This window comes from Ambystoma mexicanum, chromosome 12 (assembly GCF_040938575.1).
Source record: "Ambystoma mexicanum isolate Mex_15411 chromosome 12, UKY_AmexF1_1, whole genome shotgun sequence".
NCBI lineage: Eukaryota > Metazoa > Chordata > Amphibia > Caudata > Ambystomatidae > Ambystoma > Ambystoma mexicanum.
The window spans coordinates 1,037,908,748-1,037,929,385 of NC_090936.1; the positions used below are offsets into that span (position 1 = coordinate 1,037,908,748).

The window sequence follows — 20,638 nt, forward strand, 5'->3', positions numbered from 1 at the left end:
TTTTTTGGTCCTCGGTGTCATAAGTGGCAGTGGATGCCCAATCTGGACCAGACAGTGCCGGAGTGCCACAGGGTTCCAGCATCTCTCATTCACTATTAACATTTACATAAGACCACTTCTTGCCTTGCTCGACCACCTGGGTGTCCGCTATACCAAATACACTGACACCCAGGAGGTCTTTGAACCATCGGGGAACCACACACATGAGACTGAAGCCCTCAATGTAGTGTACTTAGCAATTCAGTCATGGATGATATCCAACTTACTTGCTCTTAATGACAACAAGACAGAGCTCCTAATTGTGGCCACTTAACAAATTTGACGCTTCTTACAAAAGCTTTAATACCGCTGACAGCCAGATTCCAGTGTTTAATAGTGTCAAAACCCTGTCTACTTGGATGCAGACTTGAACATGAAAGCCCATGTACCCACACTCTAGCATCATGCGGGTATGTGGTTAAACTCTTGAACCAAATTAGGCCTTACATCTCCCTTGAAAACAGCTCCACACTTGCTTCAGCCTTGATCAATTTGAGGCTTCATTATTGCAAAAGCCTCTTGTCTGGGACTACTAAGTAACAGTCCCTACAACTAGTCCAGAACAGCGCAGTTTGTGCTGTCTTTGGCTTACGCAAATGGAATCATATCGTACTCCAGAAAAGGACTGCACTGGCTACCTGTCGTGCATAGGATTGCACAGAAGATCCTGTCACTTACCTATAAATGTGGGTCCTCTACTGGCCCTCCATACTTGACAAAACAGTTGCTCAATGATCACCCCACAGCGCCCCGATTCAAGCTGAACAAATTTGGTGGTTGCAGCTTCCTAGTACGGGCACCTAGAGAATGGAGTTCATTACCACTCACACAAAAGAACCATCAACTCTCTGAAAGGCTTTAAGAAAGCAGTTAAAATGTACCTGTTCTGTCAAATAACAGGCTAATTTGCTGACCTCCCTTTGCTCTCTCTATGTTTCTCGTTCCTGTCTGTCCGTCTCGTTTATGTGCACCCTGAGGCCCATGGGCATGTGGCACTTAAATGAAATAAAAAGGCAAAAGGTGCTACATGGCCATGCAGATTAAACAGTAATGTATCCCTTTAAAGAATATAACAGTCAAATATGTAAATATGTAAATTTCATACATTTAAAATATGCTTTCAATTAAATACATTGCAGAATCAGAAAGAACCTTAATTCTGAAATAGAAATCCTTTTCACATTTTTAACCGGAAGCTGCACTTCATTAAAAAACGTATGCAATGTCATCTTATGAAATGAAAGGGCAATTTATTGGCTTGTGTGTTTTTTAAAATAGACATTTGTGGTACAAGCTGGCTTTTCTTCATTGCTTGGTAGCATTTCTGCTGTTTTCATGCAGTAAAGTGACAATTTCTGTTCAGTGGTGGAGAACAAAGTACACAAATATAGCCAGGCAGCTTTTCAGCATTTTGCGACATTTATTTAAATTTATATAGCGCGCAAACAGCCCAAGGGCATTGAGGCGCTGTTACTTGTAAGAGCTTAGTTACAGATATAGGAATGGTAGCAGTCGTTGGTACATAATAAATACTAGACATAATTCAAAACTTACAGCTTATGCAATTGGTCATGACATTAAAGCTTATGCAGTGGGTCATATGTATAGTATTCATGCTGATGAAAGGGACCTTATGTGAAGAGGATGGTTTTCATAGCTTTACGGAAAGCGATGAGGGAGGTCTCACCTCGGATTGTGGGAGGTAGGGCATTCCAGTGTGTGTGCGCACAAGATATGGGAAGCTGGAACCACCCGCTCTGGCTCTTTTTACTAGTGGCACATAGAGCATGTTGGTATAGAAAGATCTGGTTGGCCTTGTAGAGGAGACGGGGTGGATCCTTTCCAAGAGGTAGACAGGAGCAGTGAGGTGAATGCCCTTGTGGGTCAGCGTTAGAGCTTTGAAGGCGATTCTTTCCTTTATTGGGAGCCAGTGGGCTAGTTTTCTAGCCTCAGATGTGTTCTCTTTTAGCAATGCCTTGGACTGCGCAGAGAACACTTTTGTATGACTTGTAGCCTCTCCAGATTTCTATTGGAGGTCCCTAGAAAGAGTACGTTGCAGTAGTCTAGCGTTGAGCCAGTGATGGCTCTGGCTATGTGTGTGCAGTTCTCTTTGGAGAGAAAGGGCCAGACTGCGTTGATTAGTTTAGCGTGATATGCAGCTGAGGAGGCTATTGCATTGACTGGTCTGTCCATGGATAGGTTGGAATCTAAATAGACTCCAAGAGTTTTGACCGAGTCTGAGACAGGTATTTTGATGGTGTTGATGATGAAGTGACTGAATTGGGAGTCTAGATTTGTTAGTGTGTCGGGGGAACCTATCAGGAGGAGTTTGGTTTTATCAGAGTTGAGGCATAGTCCATTGTCTGTCATCCAGGCTTGGATAGTGTTGTAGAGGTTGTTAAGGGTCAAGGAGTCAGTGTCGTAGTTGCCAGTGAGGGTAAGGAGGATTTGGGTATCGTCAGCGTAGTTAGTGTAACGAATACCCATAGCGTCGAGGATGAGGAGGAGGGGCTGTGTGAAGAAGTTGTACATGGTGGCGGAGAGGCAAGAGCCTTGGGTCACACCACAGAGTATGAGGCGGATGCTAGGTCAGACAATACATGCATGGTTCTGTCTTGTAGGAAGGAGGTGATCCATGCAGTGGCATCAGGGGAGAACTTGGCAGTGGAGAAGAGATGGTGGAATAGGACGTTGTCATCTACAAGATCAAAAGCCGCGGATAGGTCAAAAGTAGGAGGAGTGTTGGTTTGCCCATGTCTCAGGCATCATCCGTTTGGTTTTTCAGGTCAAGTAGTGAGGTTTCAGTCCCGTGTCTAGGGCGGAAACCAGACTGGCGGAGTCCCAGGAGTTTCTCTTCAATGAAGTGCTGAACATGCAGGCAGGCAGCTTTGTCCAATATTTTGAGGAGGAATGGGACAGTGGTGATGGGTCTATAGGTGTTAGGGGATGTCGGATCAAGAGTTTTTTTTTGAGAGAGGGCAGACCCAGGCTTCCTTGAGGGAGGCGGGGACTTTCCCTGTGGCAAAGGAGGCATTGACAAAGGCTGTCAGGAAGGGAGCCAGTGCTTCAGTACAGTCCTTGATGGTGGCTGGGCATGCATCAGCTTTGCAGTTAGAGGGTTTGATATTCCTCATTATGTTGATGTCTTTCATGTATGGGTTTGAAGGAAAAAGGTTGGGGTGGTCCACGGCCGGTAGTGGGACGGGGATGTGCGTATTAGGCAGGGCTTGTTTAGTAGCTGGTATTATACTTTGGAGAATACTCAATTTGGTTTGCATGGCCGTTTGTATTTCATTGCACCAGGCTTGGTCTTTGGTGAAATTCTGGGGGGCGGGAGTGGGTGTCTCTAGCTCCCTAAAGATGGCGAAGATTTCTTTTGAGCTAGATTGAGCTTCTGAGATTCTGGATTCAAAGGATTTGGACTTTGCTACGGTGATTGCCTTTTTGTATATGGTAGAGCGGGTTTTAAAGATCAACTTATCTTTGTCAGAATGGGACGTTTGCCACTGTAAGTGCGCCCTTTTCGTTGCGTAGTAAGAGAAGGTCTGGGGTGAACCAGGAGTTGGAGTGGGTGGTTGGTTTGGATTTCCGGGGTTTAAGTGGGGCAATCGAGTTGAGAGCTGCTTTGATGGCAACATCATAGGCTGTTGCGAGAGTTTCTGGGTCTGTGGAGAAAGGTGGTCTGAAGGCCACGATTCCACCAGTCTCCATGTTCCTTCACTTTACCTGCACATGGTAAAGTGAAGTTGTGCCAGTTTATTTGTATGGCTGGGGCCACTGCTGGTTTAGTAGTATAGTGGGAGTTTTAGCCTTTACTCGGAACGAATCATGCAAAGCAGTAGTCATTTTGCCACGGTGTGTTTTTATGTACAGAAAAATTGTGAAAGAAAGGTGTTCACTTGGTAAAGATTTCCTTTAATTCCAATTCATACATGGGTAAGAAAGAGTCTAGCTCAGCAGTATACACTAGGGAGTGTTAAAGAGAAATTAAAGGCCAAGATGGCAGCAGGCCCCACAACAGATCAAGCCAAGACCCCTTCCAGATTACACGATCCATGTCACATTAACCAATCCAGCTCAGCCCAAGACCATAGGTGCAGAACCTCACCAATAGCCCCACCGAGGATTAGGGAAAAGGGTCAGTAACTGGGGATTTGGAGACTGTTAGATTAGAGAAGACTGAAAGGTGAGATTAGTGTGATGAGAAGGTGGACGGATGGTTGGAAAGTGATCATAAGGAGAGGAGAGAGGTGGGTGAAGATTGAAGGTTAAAATCAGGAGACGAAATAGGTAAAGAGATTGTAGGTCTGGAGGCAGATACTTACAGGGGACATGAACCCTGAGAAGGGGAGAAGGTTTATCTAGAGCAAAGGAAAGAAGTGGGGAAGACACCAGAATAGCTAGTCAGCAAAGGAACGGTCTGGCGGAAGATATCGGTCGAAGGCAGCACAGGAGGCAGTCAATTATGGTGTCACGTGAAAGGAGAGGGAGATCAGGAGGGCAGAGGGCGGTGAAGCCTTAAGAACAAAGGTTAGAGAGGCAGGATAGGGCCACGCAGTCTACCTTACACAACCTCAAGTGACCGGATCCCAGTAGTGAACAGCCTTTGGATCCAAGGATGCCAACCACAGGATGAAGGACTACCAGGGACGACTACTAAAGTGAGGGCAACCAGAAGTAGTTGAGCGGTGCAGGACTTCGAAAAACGGCAAAGACCACTCCCAGGCAAGGAACTTTGGAGCCAAACGCACATACATAACTAGACAAAAAAAATAGAGACCCCAGTAAAGGAGAACTTAAGTGACAGCAGCAACCTTATTTTATTATAACTACAGAAAAACTTCCAGTACGTTCCTTTTTGGATTTTCCTCAGTTACCTTGAGACACAGGGGTGTTTGGGAGATGTATCAGTTTGTATGCCCAATCCCCTCTCCTAAAGAGACACCCAGCACGTTTTGCTCGACTTCTGGACCTTTTTCTTTCTATCCTGAATGAGGGGAGCCTTTCCTCCCCCCCCCCCCATTTATTCTTATGGGCTCTGACTTTTGGAACTGTTCTCCGTTTACCTTTTCAATGTAGTCTTTCCTCCATATCTCTTAAGACATCTGTGTTTAACATTTGCAGCACACAGCACCCTGCGTGTAGTGTTGCTGGGGACTCCTTGGATCATCTTTTGAGATTCTGTGACTATCCTTGAAAACTACTGCTCAAGGATAGAGGTATACTTTGTAGGCCTCCTAAAACTTCTATGAGATATTCGCACACACCAGCTTGTGGGGAGTGCTAAGGTGATGCCTAGTATCCCCCTTCTCTCTGCTCCTGTGACTTTTTAGTCGCATACAACCCTACAGTTATGGCTGGTGGGAGTGGATGTGTTCTACCAACTATTGTGCTATTTTCTACAGCAGACTGTATTTACAGTCTCAGTTGTGCACAATAAAGTCACCTATGTGCTAAAAATGGCTCCTTTCTTTTTTTGCCATTTCTATCGTGGTTCTTTGTTAGCCCTTCTACCATTCTGGGAGGGGGCTGTCTGAATGTGTGTTGCCTTTGGCGGGAACCCTTGGGTGTCCCCGCCTAGGCTCCGGTGTGTCAGCGAGGACAGGAAACAGGGGAGGAGTTAAACTCCTCTGCCCTTTCTTTGTCTGCTAGAGTGCCTTAATGGAACCGGTTCCCACTTGGCAGCTGGCTATCCTGATTGGACAGCCACCCGCCCTGTTCTGTAAAATGCTGAGAGTTTGCAGAGGAATGAGTGGGAAAACTGAAAAGATGAGGTTCATGAGGCAGAAGGCAAGTCGACCACTGAAACTGAAGAACCGAAGCTGAAGAGGAACAGATGCCCACAGATCTTTCCACTCCCATACTAACCCTGTTCTCTAATCAACAGTGAAGCTGCGAAGAGGACTCCTTTCCTTTGGCTGGTGGGACCGACTAGCCTCAATAGTAACTACAAATTGAGCCATCTCTCGAGGTACTGTGACTTTCCAGGTCGGCAGACCGCAAATACCAGGGGACCTCTGACCCATTTGCAGTGAAACGTCTTGGCATGGACAAACCTGCCCAGAACTTTTGTGAGCTCCAGTTGGACCGCCAGAGGCACGATCCCACTCATCTAAGTCCCCTCATCAGAGTGCAGGACTTCAGAATCGAAGATCAACCAGGCCCTAACAGTCCTTTGTTTGGAGCTGATAAAAAAGGCGCCAAAACCAGAGACTGAAACAGGAGAACAAAAATCCTGGCTGAGGATCCTCATGACAGCTTCTGAGACATCCCCTTCAGATTACATCCTCTTGTCACCAGACCAGAGGAATCCAGAGACCTGGTCGCTGCTGCACAGGAGAGAATCCAGCTGCATTTACTTCCAACCTAAGGCACTTTGGCACTACAGGTAGAAAGTACCTTGAATCAAAGAGTGGCTCCAGTGTGACTGGAGTGTGGGAATAGGTGATTGGATGTCCACCCATGCTTTTGGTCCAGGCTTGTCAGCTTAACTCCTTTAGAGATTCCTTTGCATGGTCCCCAAACTTAGCTGAGCATCTTACTAGTGACAGAAAGTATCCTAAGAAACTCTGCTTATTCTGTTACTTCGTAAGACTTTGGCTCCACTCTTACATTGACTTTTTTGTACAATTAAGGGTTGGATTTTAAAAGCTTTGGAAGCTCTGAAAAGTGTACCTGTATGCCAAGTGATAGTTTTATGAAGTCTTACCTCACATGGACTTTAGGAAAACTCCCCCTTACAAGCAGCATCCTGTTCTTGTATGTTAGAAAATAAAGCCACAAGAAATGCAGGTCTTGGTCTCATTAATTTCTGGTTACAGCAACCCTCAAGGCAAAGTACATTCAGCTATGAACAGAAAGCACTTCATTGGTACATAAATCCCAACATGTTTCAGTCCTACACTATGGGCACCTAGGATGAAGTATTTCATAGCCATGGCTTCTGGGAAAACCTGCCGGTTAAACTTCATTCTGGGAGATACCGAGCTGTATAGTCATGAAAAGGCAGCATTTCTATTGCCTTGGCTTTTGCTGAAAAAGACTACGTTCATATGGCGACTGCTGCTACCCACTGTGTACTCCATCCTACAACATAGTTTTCTGTGAGGACGTTCTGAGGTGAAACAGGCCTCAAGTGATGTATGCCAGCTATATTCCTTAATCACCATGTACGAGGGTTATTTCATCTGATGTCGGTTTCCCAGTGCACACGGATTTGCAAGTGACTCAGTGTGGTCACTTTTTTAAATTTCCTTTGCATGGAGTTTTGAACTAGGTTTCCATTAAGGGAGCTCGTGAGCAGTGGGTTTGTTACACACTGGGCTGTAACAAGAGAATCTATGCAGAATGCCTATAATTAATACCAATGCGATGCTTATTCTTGGCACGTGTAAACGTAACACTTAAGACATCTTTTTATTGCCCCTAAATTAGCTGCAAGCCTGTCAAGTCATGTGTGTTTTCCTAGCAAGAAGTTGAAAGCCAAATGTAGGTGTAAACAACTGGGTTGCTACATTCAGAAGTGGCAGGCTCCAATGCCAATCAGGCATTATGATTATGCACCAACACAGAATCAGAACACAAACCAAAGTTAATAAACCACCCATTGTGTTTGAAAAGCTGCCTCCAACATTAGGTCCCTTGTTATGTTGGTCTTATTCTAGAGTTTGATTCACTATACATTAAATCTAGCTTAACATACAGTAACATTACTATTTTAACCTCACCAAGTGTAGAGGATGCAAGGGTGCGCCGACCATTCATTTGTGAACGATTCCCGTAAGTTAACACCAAACAACACTGACTTTCACACCTGTTGCACAAATAAGGTACATTTTGATCTATGCCAGCTACATAATTCAAGGCTAATTCTTTTTGGGTCTGCTGAGTTGGGTCAGTCCTACAACTACCCCAAAAGTGAAATGACAGCGCACACAGTCCATCTGTACCACACGCATTACAGAAACCTCATACCCCTTTTCAATTTTCCAACTACTTCAGTAGGTTGTCGAGCCTGCTGGTTTCGAGACAACACCTGACGAAAGCAAGCAGGGTGGTATGAGGCATCTGTCCTGTTACACAGCTCAGATATAAACAGTTTACGCACTGCAATTGTGCATATAGGACCAAGCTTGCTCCAACATGCACAGCCGCCACGCTCTCCAGCCCACTTACCTCGTCTGGTGTATCCTTAGAGTCTGGTTGGGCTACTGCGGCACGGCGAGCAAGGGCTCCAGCTCGGATATTGCTGAGGTTTATTTGTCTCTCCGGAGGGGGACCTCCACGTGGCTGCCCTCTGACAATTATAGCAACACCAGAAAGAACCTGCAAGAAGATAACATGTGTTAGGAACAAGTAACATTCCAAACTTAATCACCAATCAGAAGCCATTTCTATGGAAACGTTGCAATTCTAAAACACTAATACGGCCCCTTTTCAAGTGCAATTGTCGATTTTGGACGTTAAAAGTAATTGCTGAACGCAGGTTACGATTTAAGGTAAGCCGTTTGCCAACTCAAGGAGAATTGTGGACTCATAACTTTCTATGTAAAAGAACTTCAAATGTAAGTAATGCTGCTGAGGGAAGCCTTTGAAAGCAAGAGTAATATTGCAGCTAGGGCAGAACACCAGATAGTGTATGAAGATTTGCAATAAGTTATGGTTTCAAAGACCAGATCTCTACGCAAGTCCCTGCCAAAAAACAGTCACTGTATCACAGCTCAGTACCAGAGGACAGATCAGTGAAACTGCCCAACAGGGTCCTTTCAGTCCTTCACTGGTCCAACAGTTAACTTGGACATTGGCCCTTTATACAAGAAAGGATTAATTTCCATGATGTACCACACAGCCAGAGAACAAAAAACACTGAACTGTTGCAGGACAGCCCCTGCACCTTGTTACAGGACGATCCATTATTAGACCAGTACTTTGGAAGAGGCTATGAAGAAAATGAACAGCATTTTAGGTATAGCATTGCCCTATGCCAGGGGTCGGCAATTGGAGTTTCTGGACTGAGGATTTCTAGGAAAATAATTAAAATGATGTGCTTTGGCCCTTAAGCAGTAGGTATAATGCCCATTAACTGGTAATGTCCCTGCGCTCAGAACACACCCTGGACGTTGCCGACCAGGAACCCAATGCTGCACCGACTCAATGGAGTAACTGATCCTCCCTTTTCAGTCGAGATATTTGACCTGGGATATTATCCCGTGAGGAGTGCAGCACTGGGTTCCTGGTCGGCAACGTCCAGGGTGTGTTCTGTGCTTTTGTATTTTGGATCCCGAGTGGCCTCGAGATCTTCCCAGCTACACCTGAAGTTTACTCTACCTACCTAGGCACATCATTTTATCATCCTTTACACCAACACTACTTTTTATTGAAAAAAGTATGCATAACATTTAGTAGTGCCTCCCACCCCCCAATTTCTCTAATGTCCCTGCGCTCCTCAGAGTGGCTAACAGAAGGACCAGTGTTTCCAGGGACTAAAATTACAATAAAAAGAAACTAGTTGTGGCAGAATTTGATATGTAAGCTTGCTATCATATCACTTAAGTATGCTCCTGGTAGTTTTCTTGAGGCAGCATATACACTACCCAGTTAACGAGGAATGCTTAGCAGAATCTACATGTCTATATCGCAAAACAAACATTAGGATATACAACCATCCCAGTGGGAAGGGTTTACAATGGAAGAAGGGGGCAGTTTGGAGACAGATTGTTTCAGAGCATAGTTCACAACAGTGAAGCCCAAAAAAACGAAAACATAACTGGTTGTTTGTAATCCACTGTGCAGAGAACGGACACAGCCTAGCAGCTCAGGCTTGACTGCTTCCATGGGTGGCAGGACCCCTTACAAATGACAAACTGGCTAATAAAACAAAGGCCGGGCGGATAGCTCCGGGGCAACACGTTTGCCTTGGAAGCAAGACAAGGCATAGCAAAAAATCCCGAGCTTGCACTTAGAAACTGGTCCCTGGTATTAAACAATTATGTTGCAGAAAGTTTCCTGGAACAATGCCGGCAACTAAGATTAATTCAAAGCCCGACATCAGTTTTGGTTTTAGTTTGTCATGCTATGATCTGCCAATGTTCAACTGGACTGCTTCAAGACCAGGGAAATTTGCCATCCTAGTTTTAAGTAGAAAAGCCATGTTTCACTAGATGGGGTACAACCCTGTACTTTGACGGATTTCGGGCTTTATTTGCACTCACAGCCAGGCTTACGCCAAGTCCTAGACGCCTAAAGCAGGTACCAGTGTCCCAAACAGGGCACCCCATCGCGTTACGTGGCTTTTCCATTGTATCTGGCTAGGGGCCCATTTTAACTACCTCCCCCCATGACAAAACTGAGGATGTCAATTTCCCTCGAAGGCCCGAGGGGTCATGACTATCCCTGGATTCTTTGTTTGGGGAAGTAAATGGCCCTATTTGGCCTAAGGGTGCAAGCATCCTAGGGCTGGGGGCTGTAAGCCAGTTTGCCCATTACTGACGTGCATATGCAGATTACCAATCTGATGTATAGATTCCCTTCCTCTATTTTGTATCCCTACCCAATTCCCTGGGCTCGCTTGAAGGGATGGTTAGCCACTGGCTGACCACACCTTCCGATTGATGCTTCATGTGTGATTAAGTGCTGTGCTCACCAATTGTCTTATCCCCTTACCCACTCAACTGGTCTACTGCTGGGACTCAATCCGCACTCTTGGAAAGCCTGCTGTAGAGCAAGGACAAACTGCAGCAGCACGCTTTGAATCTCCACTGAATAAGACAGCAAAGCTCTGCCTCTCCAGAAGACCATACAGAACCAACTGATGCTCTTTTCCCCCAATCTGACAATTGGATCCCCAGCTCAAGGCCCCATCTCCCTGAAGCTACTGACCATTCCAGCACCATGCAATAGTGTGAGCCCATTCACTGATGAGACCCTGAACACTGCCATTTGGCCCAGAGCTTTTTCCACCTCCACAGCTCTAAAGCTGCAAGGGGAATTTGCAGCCCTTTAGTTCAAACACAACATACTTGTCTCCATGTCCTTCCCAGAATGGCCCCTCTCCAGTGTGACCTAGTTAATCTTGAATAATTGTCCTTCTCTCAAGTCTTGAATTTGACGGTTCTTAAGACTAGTGGGATTCATTTAACGTGTATGAAATCATAAGGTAAATGTTGAGGTCCCAGACTGCATCCAGTCTATGCACCAGAGGGAAAAGCCTAGACAACTCCTCAGGGTGGATCTTAACCACCGGGTTGGGTGGCAAGAACATGTTCAGGGGAATTCTTGTAAACCCCAATGGCAGCAAGATAAATGCAGCAGGTATCCACCTGAACCAGCCAGGTGCCCTGAAAAAGCTAATACTTTGTACAGAGGACATGACATGATCCAGACCCTGGTCACAAGACCAATGGCAGAATCTGGTCCATTTGCTCTTATACTGGGGCTGAGTCGGCAGCTCCTGGCCTGTTGAATGATGTCCCAGTTGTCATCCAAAATAGGAGCATGCTGTAGCCTCAGCTGGTCAAGAATCAGGCAGCTAGCACCAGCTCTGGACGGGTGCGAATTTCCACTCCCTGCTGCGTCAGGAAGAGCCTTGTTGGGTGATCGGAAGATGGACGGGCCCCTGAGAGCACAACTGCAGCAGATCCGAAAACCAGGCTCTCGAAGGCCAGTGGTGGGAGGGTCGTGGGGGGGAATGGGGGAATCAGGATGAGGCTGCAGCCCACCAAAGCCTGGAACTTGGGAGAGTCTGCAGGAGCAGAGTAAGGGGGCAGGCAGGAACGCTGTTACGCTCACCTGGTCTCCACAGGGGCACCAAACTAAGCTGGACTGCAGCGGTCTCCACCAGTGTGACTAGTAGCAAAGTGATGAATGACTGCACTTGCCCACTTAGTTTCATCTTTCTGGCATGAAGGAAGATTTCCCCAAAATGTTGAAATGATATGTTAACTAGCCGTAAGGAGGAGGACCGACTTCCACCTCCCGACCTCCTTGTGCCCCCTTCTACTATGTCTCCCCTTAATGTTATGAAGGGCGGACTCTCCATCCTGCGACTGTATGCAGGGGTGTGTCGAGCTACAGGGATCCAGTTAACTTCACTCCGGAAATGGTGAGTAGAATGCCAAGGTAAGTTTCTATACTTTCACGATGCAATATCTAAACGTGCAATATTGTTGTTCTGTGCAACTAATCTGCTGTCCCTTTTCTATTCTGCAGGTGCGGTGCCTCCGGAGCGAAGATCGTGTGATGGTGACTCGTGGAACCGCAAGCGAATGCAGCTTCAGGTGAGTATCTATGCTGCGTGAGATTTAACGTCTTTAGAGAGGCGCAGCTCACCTGATGTTTTCTTTTCCTTTCAGCAGGTGCGGCAGCTCCAGGGAGGCGATCGCGTGCGTGGGCCTCGTTGGATCGCAAGAACGAACAGCAGTCAGGTGAGTATCACGCTGCGCAATTCTCAATGCCTTTAAAGTGGTTCTTACTCTGCGCGGTTAACCTGGTGTTCCTTTTCTGCAGATGCGGAGACTCCCGGACGATCAAGATGGAGAATCAGGTAAGGGTCTTGTTCTAAACTTTACCCTCTCCTTCCTTTGCAGGCACAGATCGCGATGACCAGGACGGGCGTGGCTGAAGACATGACTGGAGCTTGCAGACACGGTAAGCGTTACGCTGCAGGAGTGCAGAATAACGCCAAGCGTGTTCTGTTCTGCGGGCGTGGTTTAAATAGCTTCCCAGAAGTAGTTCCCAGATAAAGTAGTCCCTTCAACCACAACCTATCAAATAGTCACCAGGTAAAGTAGTCCCTTCAAACAGCTTCAGACTGGGCTGCACGTGGTTCTGTTACTTGGTAACCTGCCTTGCCTGAGAAGGCAGTATGAGCCTGGCGCCAACAGGAGTAGTCATCTTGAAGCGTTCTAGTGGTAAAGACAGATTGAGAAATGACATGTCCAGGACAACCCTCAGGGCAGCCTGGTTCTTTGGTACTGCAAAGATCCTGGATTAGAACCTAGAGCCCCTGTCTGATTGAGGAACATGTTCTACCACCAGCATCTTTAAGAGCTAAAAGACCTCCTGTAAAAGAGCCAGGGACCCGATGTGACCAAGAGGAGAGGTTGGTAGAGGAAGGCTGATGCCTGTGGAGACTACGGATAGGATCCACCGGTTCTTGAAAAAACACTTCCAGCTGCCCTGGAAGAGCCAGTTGGCCCCTCCACTGGAGAGCTGTGTTCCCAGACATTGACGTCACCGTTTCTTGGGGGCAGAGGGAGAGCGGAAAAACCAGCACAAAGTCCTCTGTTTCCTCCTGTTGTCGCTCGGCCACCAGTCAGGCCTCCGCGTACCATGATCCTGGAACCCCTTGAAGCCGGTGAAAGCGTCGGTTTTGAATTCAGGCCTGCCCCGAGACTGAGGGAATGACTTCTGCCCTGGCTTTGTCAGCATGGCCAAGGACTTGACGGTTTCAGTGGAGGTTCTCTTAGTCAACTAGTCACCAGTTCACAAAAGAGGTCCACACCCCAAAGGGCAGATCTAGGATCTGCTCTTGCATGTCAGATGAAGCTATAGTGGCATGCATCCATGCCGTCATCTCAACATCCAGTCACAGCCTTCTGCTGGCTGTGTCGATGTGGTAGACCGAAGACTCCATGAGGTCCTGCGCAATGGCCTGGGGTTCCGCCAGACCAGCCTTGACACAGGTTGGTCTCTCCAAAAGGGAGGTCTGGCAGACTTGCCGAGCTCCTGCCACCACAGCTTCTGGTTAGTTGCAGCCAAGAGGGTGTTGATGTTGGCTTGCCGCAGATGCAGTCCTGAAATGGAATAACAGTTTGTCCAAAGACTCGAGGACCACAACTGGAGGTGGCCCTTGTGGAGCAAGATGACAGAAGATGGTTTGGAATAAAGTGAGGCCGCAGCCACCACTGAAGAATGAGGCAGTGCGTGGGAGGCCAGGAGGACTGGCTCCCCGTCCGTCAGCCTGAATCTGCTGCCCAACTTGTTCATCTGGGCTTCTCCCAGACCTTTCTCGCCACTTGCAGGACATCCTGCTGGAGAGGGAAGGATGAAAGGCCCTGAACGCCGAGAGGCCTCAGACTTGGGAGGATAGAGCTTGGGTCTTGCACCCAGAGTGGAAGAGTCGACCTCAGAGATACCTGGTAGGCACTGAGCCCTCTCGGCCGGCTGGTAGTCGTAACGACCTGACTCATGACCTCAGAGCAAGCGCCGGTAGGCTAAGAGCCCTCGGCGCATGTGATGGTAGTCATGCTGGATCATGTCGAGAACTGACACTTAAGTGGCACCAGACTATCCCTTACTCCTAGAGGGAAGAAGGGGATGAACTTGATCGCCCTTCCGAAGACCACATGGTAGGGCCTGAGCCCTTCCCGCTTGGGAGCCGGTATCCTGGAAGGCCTCAGGTCTGCCACCTGAGCGCCCAGAGGAGCCCTCCGGCACCTCAGAGCCGATAACCTTCGAGACCTGAGGACTGCCAGAACATGAATATGAGGCACCCGTGTCCATGGGAACCCCAGGGAAAGGCGGGAGTCGGGCTTAACAGAGGGTTCACCTTGTCTTGACGAGCGGTCATGGAGACAAAGTCCTTAAGGGGCAGGGGGGTGAAGAAGAGTGGAAGATTTCCCTCCAACACGAGAGCCGATTCTTCAATGCCCTGTGACCGAGAGCGCTGCAAGTTGTACACGCATCCCAGTGGTGGTTGGGCCCCAGGCACTCAGGACTGACTGCATGGGGGTCCGAGGCTAGGAACGAGCAGTCGCATGAGGCACATCTTGTGAATCGAAGGGAAGAAAAATAAGATTGAAAAACAAAAGCGCAGAGCAAGTAGAATGTAAAAGTGTACTGCCTGCCAGGTCCTACAGTCCATGCGGAAAAAGGGACGGAGATGAGGCGCTGGAGGGCAGGGCGTTACTACGCCCCCGCTCGTACTAAATTTAAACAGGAAGCTCAATTTCACTGCCAAAGATTCCAGAAGTAGGAGTATGGTACATGGATTGAATTTAACGTTTGAATTCAAATCATTACAATGGGGGTTAATGAGAAATTCAGATAATACACCAATAACATGTCTTCACTTACTTTCTAGGTAGGTTGGCAATAGAGCATGAATTCCTGCCAAATCACTCCATCAAAGTACAGCGCATTGCCAGCTGCACCCATGACTGATGGCACTTCTATTAAAAAAGGATGACCTTTGTGCCAAAGAGCAGTCAACCAAATATGGGTCTCAAAGCATTAAAAAGGCAATTTACACTTTGGTCACACCCACAACTGCTGACTGCCAGGTGAAGGCACGGGTAATTGTGCAAGACTAGAAATGTCAGGGCAGAGAGCAATAAGGAAATAAAGCAGGAAACGTATAGAGCATTTTAAGATGTTGGCCATGTTTTTTTATGTACTTTGCAATAGGGACAGTAGTAAGGTCGGAGTGGGTGGGGGAGAATAACAGGTTTACTCCAATGTAGTATAATTGCCACTAGTTTGTTCAACTATTAACGCATTGCAGGAAAAGCAAAGATTGCTCAAGAGCAAGAAAACCAAACCTGCCGATCGAGTCTGCTTGTAACGCTCCCTGTACACCCAATTGTACTTATTCTTACCAGTGCCTGTTACATGGTGTAACAATCACTAAAGTGACATGGAAGCCACCACAAAGCACACTTGGGCCTTAATGTCAGCTTAGTGGTTAGACAATTTAACAGTGACTGAAAACATGCCAAGTGAACCTTGTGTGTTGCCTGTTGAACTAGTCCACCAATTATGCACTGCACTTAATGCTATCAAGACTTGGCACATCCCATCATTTACTGCTGTCTAGCTTCATTGGGAGTGCACACATCTCCAGTCATACTGCCCTAAAGGGTTGCCGCAGCATAAATTGTGGACTCTGCACATAACATCCTGCCATATGGGCTATCAGGGAGCTTCTCCCCTGGTTTTCATCCACACAGCTCCATGGGGATGTGTGGACCAGTAGTGTAGGGTGCCACTTGAAAAAAACTCATCTGCATGAGCTGAAAATCTATCTTAACGAGCAGGAATAACTATGCACAAAGAAATGCATTACAAAAACATTTAAAAACAGTTTTACTCGCTAGTAAGTGCCATTGCCAATAGGAGTATTTTAAACCCCCATAAAAGTATTTTTACTCAAAACATTAAATAGGGGGTAAAATATTCCCACTATCTGGGGCACAGGGATTAGGGGGGGCACTTTAATTGGTGCCAAAGCCAATTTTATGCTCTTGTCCAACTGACTGCATCCTAAACACATGAATGTGCAGTCCATAATTTACTGCTCTTTAGGGTGAATGCAGTTAAGGAAATATTTTCTGCCCTCCCTCCCCCTGTTATATACAATGCCCATGGCTTCTGTGCCCTGAAGACATGGCTTTGATCACACCCCTTCTGTATAGTTATTCTACACTAAGCCAATGACTTGCATCACCCTTGCCTCACATCGTCCTTGCTCTGCAAGATTACTACACCTTCGGGTCATTACTATGCACATCTGCTCCCTCTGGGGTTACTGCACCCTAGGCCTTTGACTATGCCCATCAGCACCCAGAAAACACTTCTCTGCGGTTAATTCCCATCACGTGTGTGACTTTACAGCTTCTATTGTTGACTTCGCTGGGGTTACTACACCCCTGCTTAATGACAGAACATTAGCTCCTACCACAAACTGTCGCCAGGGCTACAGCACCTGTGCACTTTGATGCATTGCAACTAGATACCTTTAAGCCACTCATCGCTTCCACTTAGAAATGCTCATTTTACCATTCTCCTGGCTACCACCCTAGGATGATCTTTCATTCAGCAAGACTCGCAGGTCACTTATCTCGTCAGTGTTCCGGATGAATGTCTGAAGTACACTGGTTGAGAATCAAACCCTTTGTCACCACATTCCTCAAAATCGCTCACCAAGCATACTGTTTTCAGCGATGATTATTGGTGCATTACCTGCATTCCAAAAAGGTTTAAAAATCTATTTCCCCTCCCACTGCAGCCCAGATGCATCACTGGTCTTCTGTGGGGAGTGGTAACATTTTATGAAATGCCAAATACCACCAATTACTCTTCGTCTCACTAACCAACGTCGACAGCTTCGCTCGGGTCTACCTAGGCTTGAGCTCCTGGGCCGTTACTGTCCATGTCCAAACCCCAACTTAAACTAATTGTGCTTTTAATCTGGTTAATGCACTCCAAGGTTAACATACTTCTTTGCGTGTTTATTCCGACTAATCACTTCGACCTTTGTTTGGTGGAATCTTAAAGCTCGCACAACATGTAGTGGGCGTGTGGGGTGCATGGGGCTTCAAGATCCGATCAGAAGTAACTGTATTCACAGACACGGACAGGTGAAACATGCGTTTTTTACTTCTATATAGATGTACTCTTTCTGATAACTGCTTGCCCCTCTTAGCTTGCAGAATTATTTTTCGAAAGTCGGCCAAGGGCATAAATTAACAAGTTTCCGTAAATGACATGCAGAAATAGAACGTTATGGGGCTAGTCCTTCATTTTAGCTTTCCTGTTTTTTTCTAAGAGAGCGGTCCCATTTTGTAGTATTGCCATTATTTCAACTCCTTTGATCGAAGTTTCATTCGTTAAGTGGTGAGCTGTAAGGCCTCTACTTGGTGTGAGGGGGAACTGGGTGCAGTGAAACAGGATTTTCCTTATCTGGCTAAAACCCTTTTTGCGTTTGTTCTTTATAAAGGATTAAACTGCAAGAGCTTTTAGATTCACGTCTCCCCATTTCTGCCAAAAAATGCATTGACATGCGTTGTACTCGACCTTCCAGATCAGCCATGTAATAGTCATGGGTTTAACTTTAAAGTTAAACCAGTAGGGGTGAGCAGCCCAGGCAGCACTCATGTATACGTCAATGAGTAGGTTGGGATCTTGTCATGCAAGTCACCAGGAGACTAGAGGATCACCTGGGGTATGCAGGCACACAGTTTGCCCAGGTGTGGGTTAGGTTGTCCCAAGGTTAGTGCTCATTCTAGGCAGAATAAACACATCCCAAGGAATTCAAGACAGCAGCGACACAACAGGCAAGCACTCGCAGTATTAGGGAAGTACCAGCAAGCAGTTTAGAAATAGTTTTGAGTCAAAATGTCACCATTTCAGAGTGCCCAGTTGAGCAAAAAGGATTCGACTAAGTAAAAACATTCCCACAAAGGTTTGAGGCGTTGCTGGGGTATGGTGTGGTTCTCCATTAGCCAGTAACACAAGCCAGTAGCCAAGCAGCGCAGGCTGTGGTGAAGCAAAGCAAAACTGGAATGTGTTCATGTTTTCCCCCCATGTGCCTTACCTGGTCTTTGGCCCCTTTGCGGAAAAGCATGTTTTCTTATATTGTGTACAGATGCTCACGCCACTTTACCATTTTCAGTACTCATTCTTTTTGGAAAAGCTTGGCCCATTTTTGCTCCATGAACCAAGTGATCCTTCCCTTGTCACTGCTTAGCAACATTGTGTTCTCTCCCATTTAGATGGGCTATATACGCTTCTCTAATGGTCCGGGTCTCACTGTTTGGACCCTCAAGGAAGTTCAGTTATTTAACTAGCTTTTCCAATCAGAACTTACTCAAATGTAAGTTTCACTTAGATATCTGCCTGCCAGTGCATGATTATTAAACTACGGATTTTAATTCACTTTTGTCTCACCTCCACCTTTTTCGTATGCATCCACCGTTTACAAAATGCGTTTATAACGCAATTAAAGACGCCAATCACTTGCCATGGAAGGTCCCATCCGCCTAAAAAACATTGTATAATGCACTATATTTACAAGTTTGTTTCTACAATGTTGAACATTAAGCTGGTTACCAAACATGCAACTTGTTTTTTTCGTGTTTTGTCAAACGTTTTCGACCACAAACAATATCAGCACTCGTGTGGGCATTCCACCACGTTTCTGCAAGGATTTAACAAAAGTTTAGATTATTTTCTGAGAATGCATTGTCTTTGAAGAATGTAGCCTCCATAGGGTAGGACCAGGCCTGATTTCCATACGATTGCTCCCCTTCAGTAATGGCAAGGCAGGCTAGAATTTTAGTCTGGACAGGTCAGAGATGTGTCAGTGGTTTTGATTAACTTAAAATCTAGCCATCACTATTCAGTGTCACACTAGCTACCCCGTGTGCATCAAACATGCCCAGATATGGGTAACGAGGTGCCATGTCTAGGGACCAAAGCAACACTTTACTAATGAGGCTGAAACATACCTGGGGTGGTTGCTGTCTCGTACATAAGGACTGACCTAGCATTTCAGGCTAGACTGCTTCCTTAGGGGTGGGGCCAGGTCCAATTTCCATTTCCCCCATTCTAATAGGTTGGCGGGTTGAGGAACAATTGTCTGGGGAGTTGCACCCAGAGCATTGGCAGTGATGTTTGATTAATTCAAAACCTTCCAACAATCACTCTTCAGTGTTCAATCTGTTCCCAAGGCAGAGGTTAGCCCTCAGGGCCTTTCAATGTTCCGAACCCTACAAAGGCTTAAAGAATACCAGCAGGTACTATGAGTTGGGGGTCAGCAAGACCTTGCAAACTGCCTTTTAACATTTCTTTGTCATCCGCTGCACATTTAAATTCAAATATTTTAGATGAGCAGGGACTGTATGATGTCATACAGGTTAGGCAAAGTGTGAACATCAGGAGATACCTGGATGGGTGCATTTCTACCCTTGTTGTACAGGGGACACTTCTGGGAAGATAGCCAGACCAAATCAGGGCAGCTTGGAGAGCAGTCAAGGCTGAATCTCAGGAGGAGTGTTCAGGGTTCCCCAATGAGAACACAGTGAAACACCAAGAATTACAATTAGACAGTAGTATACGAAAATATACTATTTATCATAGGCCCAATTACAACACAAATGAATACTGAAATGCAATAGTAAAACGCCACACAAGCACACTATGTAATATATGCAGTGACGTGAGTCGGTGCGAAAATGTAACTCCACCAATAATTGCAAAGGAAAAGGCTTAACCACAATGCCGACTGGAGTACAATTTACTCATGGTGGCTTCCCTGCGTGTCTTACAGCCAGTCCTTTTTTGGCTGTGTTCCTGCCCCCTCATGCTGGAAACATCCATCAAAGGGCATGCTCCTTTGGAGGGTACATCTCAGGTGCTTTGTGTGACTGAACTGGTTGAAACCACATCTGGTGCTAAGCAGATATGGGTTAAGTATTTGTACATGACTGAAAAGCCCTTACCAGTTAGAATGGTGCAGTTCCTTTCCCTCTGTGGGTTGGATGTTGGATAGGGAGAGGCCTGAGGAATTCTCAGATGCCGCCAACTGGAGCAAAGAATCCAAAGACATTAAGACCCGGTCCAGGGTTTCAAACAGGGGTTCTGCGTATGTTGTGAATGCAACAGAGTAGCTGATATTTTATACTGTCCATTGCTACCTTGTGGGGAGGCAGCACAGGCACATTGATTCTAAGCATTTAGCGCACAAAGATGATTAGTGGGTAGATAGTACCCACCTGTTTATCAGCTCCTGTGTCGACAATACTGTTGTGTTAAGGTATGAGCTGAAATCCGCTTGCAGACCTTAATGGTACATTGGCAATAATAGCCAATGTTGATTCTG

General features: G+C 46.4%; 1 protein-coding gene across 1 annotated transcript in view; it reads right to left on the reverse strand.

Annotated features, from left to right (window-relative positions):
• SND1 (staphylococcal nuclease and tudor domain containing 1) overlaps positions 1–20,638 on the reverse strand; it is a 2,477,133-nt gene that overhangs the window by 2,405,648 nt on the left and 50,847 nt on the right. Inside the window, exon 2 of the mRNA XM_069629563.1 lies at positions 8,215–8,364. Coding sequence (XP_069485664.1) covers positions 8,215–8,364 — 150 coding nt within the window. The remainder of the gene's footprint in view (positions 1–8,214; positions 8,365–20,638) is intronic.